General features: G+C 36.5%; 1 protein-coding gene across 2 annotated transcripts in view; it reads right to left on the bottom strand.

The window, feature by feature from the left end:
• LOC139567094 (zinc finger protein ZFP2-like) overlaps positions 1–3272 on the bottom strand; it is a 303695-nt gene extending 300423 nt beyond the window's left edge. The window contains exons 1-2 of one of the 2 annotated variants that reach the window (XR_011673221.1): positions 2457–3272; positions 167–1436 (exon numbers count right to left, since the gene is read on the bottom strand). Coding sequence is in view for 1 of the 2 variants with exons in the window: in XM_071388584.1 (XP_071244685.1) it covers positions 2457–2706 (250 nt within the window). In the remaining variant the exon portion in view is untranslated. Of the gene's footprint in view, positions 1–166; positions 1437–2456 lie in introns of those variants that run through there. The other variant, XM_071388584.1, reaches the window with a different exon arrangement.
• Between the last annotated feature and the right edge of the window lie 2168 nt (positions 3273–5440).

The raw sequence follows: 5440 nt of genomic DNA on the forward strand, positions 1-5440 counted from the left end.
CATCTGAGAATGAATCCTGATATTCTAAAAGCAGGGCAACATTGTCAATATAATTGTACACAAAAATGTTCAGCTGGTTGCATAAATAATTATGATTACTAACTGTTACATAAATTGTAAATATGAAAATCAAAACCAAATGTTTTGATTTGGTTATATTGTTAATATGTAGTGGCAATAATTAACTTAATGGTGAGGCATGGAATAATAAAACATGTATCTTTTGTCAGGCTGAATGTTTGAAATACGAGGTGATTTGAGTCATGCTTCTTCAGTAGTGGAATAAAGACAATTAGCACTTGAATGTTGTCAAGAAATACTGGAGTGATGTCAGATTGTTAATAAAATTGATTAGTACAATTTATTATACTGCTTTCATGTGTATATATACACAAACATCTGCAACAATTATCATATTACATGTATTTTTTTAAACAAGCAGCTTTTTCAACTTGTAGAAAACAGCTAGCTACATTTTGAAGTGCTGCATTTTGATTAAAGTGGGTCACCAACGCAGTAAGTGTAACACAGCTCTTTTTTTGTTAGTCACTTTTTGTAAAATAATACTCTTTCAATTCAGAGCCTGGATTTTCCCCTGAGGCTAATATCCATATCATGCTGCAATCAATTGAACAGGGCAAACGATAAGGTAGAACATCATTAAAATACTCCTACTACAATGTTAAAACATTCTACATTGTGACATCATTAAAATACTCCTACTACAATGTTAAAACATTCTACATTGTGACATCATTAAAATACTCCTTCTACAATGTTAAAACATTCTACATTGTGACATCATTAAAATACTCCTACTACAATGTTAAAACATTCTACATTGTGACATTAAAATACTCCTACTACAATGTTAAAACATTCTACATTGTGACATTATTTCATTGATATCATGAAACAACTTCATGTATGCATTTTCTGATGTTTGATCAGACACCTTTTATCAGAGTATCTCTTGTCACATGGATTACAGCTATAAGGCTTCTCTCCTGTGTGTGTTCTCTGGTGTCGAATCAGATGGCTTGATGTAGTAAAACTCAGCCCACATTGATCACAGCTATAAGGTTTCTCTCCTGTGTGTGTTCTCTGGTGTGAAGTCAGCTGGCTAGATGTAGGAAAACTCTTCCCACATTGATCACAGCTATAAGGCTTCTCTCCTGTGTGTGTTCTCTGGTGTCGAATCAGACTGCTTGATGTAGTTAAACTCATCCCACATTGATCACAGCTATAAGTTTCTCTCCTGTGTGTGTTCTCTGGTGTATTTTAAGTTCTGATGAAGATGTGCAACCTTTCCCACAGTCAGAGCAGCAATGAGATTTTTTCCCTGTGGTTCTCTGGTGTTTCGACGTGGAGAGACTCTTCTCTGCCTCGTCAGCATCATGAGGTTGTTGAGGCTCCACGATAGTCACGTCTCTCTCCTGTGTGAACAACAAGTCAGACAGATGGTTTAAGGCCCACAACAACAGAAATCCACTGTAAAAGGTGATGTGTAGCCATGATGTTGTACAAACAATGACGTCTGTAATGAATGTTCATTATTTGACATTTGTCTTAAGATTGTCAAGTGAACAACAATAGTCATATAATGTGTAAGGTAACTTATTTGAAAAGTCATTACTTTATTGCATTGCTCAACATTTGTCCTAATTATTTAAAGCAGTTCATTTGTATCCGCTCTCTCGTTGGACTTCAGCTGCATATTTTCCCCCATTTTCTTCAAATCTGAAAACGTTGAAGCCACGCCCATTTCCTGAAGAATTGCTTTATGGGCCCTAAAGTCCTGCGTGTATACTTCGTATTTTTGCGAATTTAGTACGACATCCGGGAACTTTTGGCATACTAACTATATCATACTATGACCAATAAGCAGACTATATACTCAATTAACATCACAAATAGTGCAGTTAGTATGAGTATTCTAACACAGCTCAGGACTCTAGGCAGCCATTTTGTTTGTTTAAAAACTAGGTTGCCCCTTTAAAAAGCCACTCAACAATCAATCAACCAATCTGCAGTCAACCAATAACAAATCTGTAATTCCACCACTGTTTTGGTAATAAGATGATGGGGCTGGAGAAATGTAACTAGTCTCAAATTCATAGACAGACCTATGTATGGAAGGACTGACCATCCATGATATCAACATTATAGTTTTAACCATGTTGAGGCTATACAGTGTTGATTTACATTGTTTCTAAACATTGGAGTAAAAAAAGCTTATTTGGGGTTCTGATGGGGCAAACAGTTGAACTAAGCTCATGAGGCATGTGTTATATTCTTCAAGAATCAATGGCTATAAATATATAAATATAAATAAATAATTTAAAAGTCAAAATATGGATGTAGCAATTGCAGATTTCCGCTTTAACACCAAGCACACGACACATCAGTTCAACTTCCAACCACAGAGTTTGTGCTTCTGTTAAGACAGTACTTACGTTCATCGTCAGTCTCCTCTTCTTTCACTGAAACTTCGTCATCCTCTTTCACTCTGAACGCGTCTTCCTCTTCTTTAACTGAAACGTCTTTCTCTTCTTCTTTCACGGTAACAGCCTCACTCTCTACTTGTTTTTGTATTGTAATAGGCTCCTCTTCCTCCTCTTTCACGAGAGCTTCTTTCTCCATCCAGCAGACCTCCTCTTCTTCAGCAGGAACGGGGTTAAGTTTGAGACTGGAACTATGAGGCATGTATTGAAATCGCTAAGCGGTATAATTCAAAGCAGTCTCACTTTATCAGCAGCTAGTGATCAATGACGTCTGAAGAATAATTTCGTCGAACACCTGATTGGTTTGGTGTTGGGCTTGTTCGACATTGCAGCTGACATTGCAGGTGGCTGCTGACTGCTGACTGACTAATTTACAAATCACCTTGCATCATAAATAACTACTCATTATTATTTATAAATCAGTCAGCCAGCCAGTCACCGTTTACCCACAACGCAGCATGGATTTGATGCTCTCGAACACGGCCAGTGGTTTAATATATGACATAATGGCTACGCTGCTACGGCGTGTGACTTCATCTCTAAAAACATGCTGTTCTAAATTCTGTGTCGCTCAAAGCCTTGAGTAACTATTTTTTACACAATTGGCTCGAAAGCATCAATGCTTCAGGAAGCTTTGTTTCCCCATCACTACTTTTCAGCATGTTTTCTGTGAATTAGACTACGGGAGTTTTGTAACTTTTTCTCCGGTAACGTTAGTTGGTCTCGCTGACCATAACCGTGCTGGTTGGCTACGCTGGTTAGGCTTATAGCTAGTTGGCTAAATAGCCAAATTATTGGTTTAATTTAAAGTTATACATTTTAAGTTATTTCTGTTGTAGTATACATCATAGGGAATAGGCTGGTCCTCCATATTACTTCACACCTGACTTTGGCATTCTTCTAAATTCTGATTGGTTTAATGTAATAACTCCAAAAATAGAACTGTGAGGTGTTATTTTGCATTGGAAATGTTTTAATATTTTATTTGATATTTTATAAACAATACAAAACATACACATACAAACAACATCATAGAAACATTAACTACATCACACCTGCCCAGACCCACTAGAACACACCTCCATCTCCATTAACTACATCACACCTGCCCAGACCCACTAGAACACACCTCCATCTCCATTAACTTCATCACACCTCCATCTCCATTAACTACATCACACCTGCCCAGACCCACTGGAACACAGCCAGCGCATTCATCAGCACCATTTTTTTTCTCTCCGTTGCCAACTCACTTTCAACTTTTAGATAATAAAGCATTTGACCTTTCTACTGAATTAACAACAGAGGATTGGTTGATTTCCAGGTTTAATTAAGTATAATATTTAAGATGATTTATGAGAAAAGTATCGTCCAAATCTGGGGTATCTCACTGCACCCTCAAATGCCATGTTTTGAAATATACAGACAGACAGATTAAAAGTAATTTTACATTGTATAACTGTACTTCTGACAGACAACTTTCTAACTCTGCCCATAACTTTATGACATCATAACATTACCAGAAGGATTATTGAGTCATTGTTAGTTTTTCACTGAAGACATGACACTGCCGTTGTGCTGTAGAATTTGTGAATTTTGTCTCTTGTATAATAAGGGACTATCATTTGTCCCAACATCACAGGCCACACACTTTGATACAGTTAAAGACTTACAAAAGTTTTTCCTCAGTTTGAAATCAGCTGAGTTTTTTTTTTACACCTGCCAATGTAAATCCATTGAACGAGACAAGTTACCAGACAGGATATATTGCTAATGTTCTTCCTATTGATAACCTGAATGACAATTACCTTGTGGTCGTGATGACGAGCCTATTGGATGACGTCGTCCATCGGGATTCCCCCCCAAAAAAGACTCTCTGGATTGATCACTGGAGTCAGATGTGAAGGAGGAGGTTGATCATCAGGAGTCAGATGTGAAGGAGGAGGTTGATCATCAGGAGTCAGATGTGAAGGAGGAGGTTGATCATCAGTGAACCTCTAGGATTGTGGCTGGGCTGGCGTTTACACTTCCAGCTTGGTCATATATTTTGATACATTGAATGTTGATATTGTTATATATTTTGTACCTCCTGTTTCATGAAGTGATGTCACTAACTACTGCCCCTATATTTACAGCGCATTTGGAAAGTATTCAGACCCCTTCACTTTTTCCACATTTTGTTACGTTATTCTTATATCGATTAAATCAATATTTTACCCTCATCATTCTACACACAATACCCCATAATGACATCACAATACCCCATAATGACGTCACAATACCCCCATAATGACAAAATAAAAACAGGTTTTTATAAATGTTTCAAATGTAACAAAACCATCAACTGAAATATTACATTTACATACAGTACCAGTCAAAAGTTTGGACACACCTACTCATTCAAGGGATTTTCTTTATTTTGACTATTTTGTGTGTAGAATAATGAGGGTAAAATTTTAATTTAATCGATTTTAGAATAACGTAACTATTTTCTACATTGTAGAATAATAGTGAAGACAAACTATGAAATAACACAAATGGAATTATGTCGTAACCAAAAAAGGGTTAAACAAATCAAAATATATTTTATATTTGAGATTCTTCAAAGCAGTCACCCTTTGCCTTTGCCTCATGAAGGTATTGTTACACCATGTAGGAGCAGTATAGACCTACAGTAGCTAGCTGCTAATTTAGATGTAGTATAACTTAATGAAACTGCCTTAAATATGCTGTGGTAAACATTTTTAATTCTCACTAATCAATCAACACATTCCTGTCTTTGTATGTCTCAATATAATAGTATTATTTAATTAAATCAATTTAAAATAATCTTTGTCTGAAAATAAAATATGATCCTCAATTGCGTTTCCCCCTCCAGTCAGCAGACGGCGATGTGCGTCTTTCAGGTGATGCTGCTAGCGTGACGTACAATCTAG

Source organism: Salvelinus alpinus, unplaced genomic scaffold (genome assembly GCF_045679555.1).
Source record: "Salvelinus alpinus unplaced genomic scaffold, SLU_Salpinus.1 scaffold_43, whole genome shotgun sequence".
NCBI lineage: Eukaryota > Metazoa > Chordata > Actinopteri > Salmoniformes > Salmonidae > Salvelinus > Salvelinus alpinus.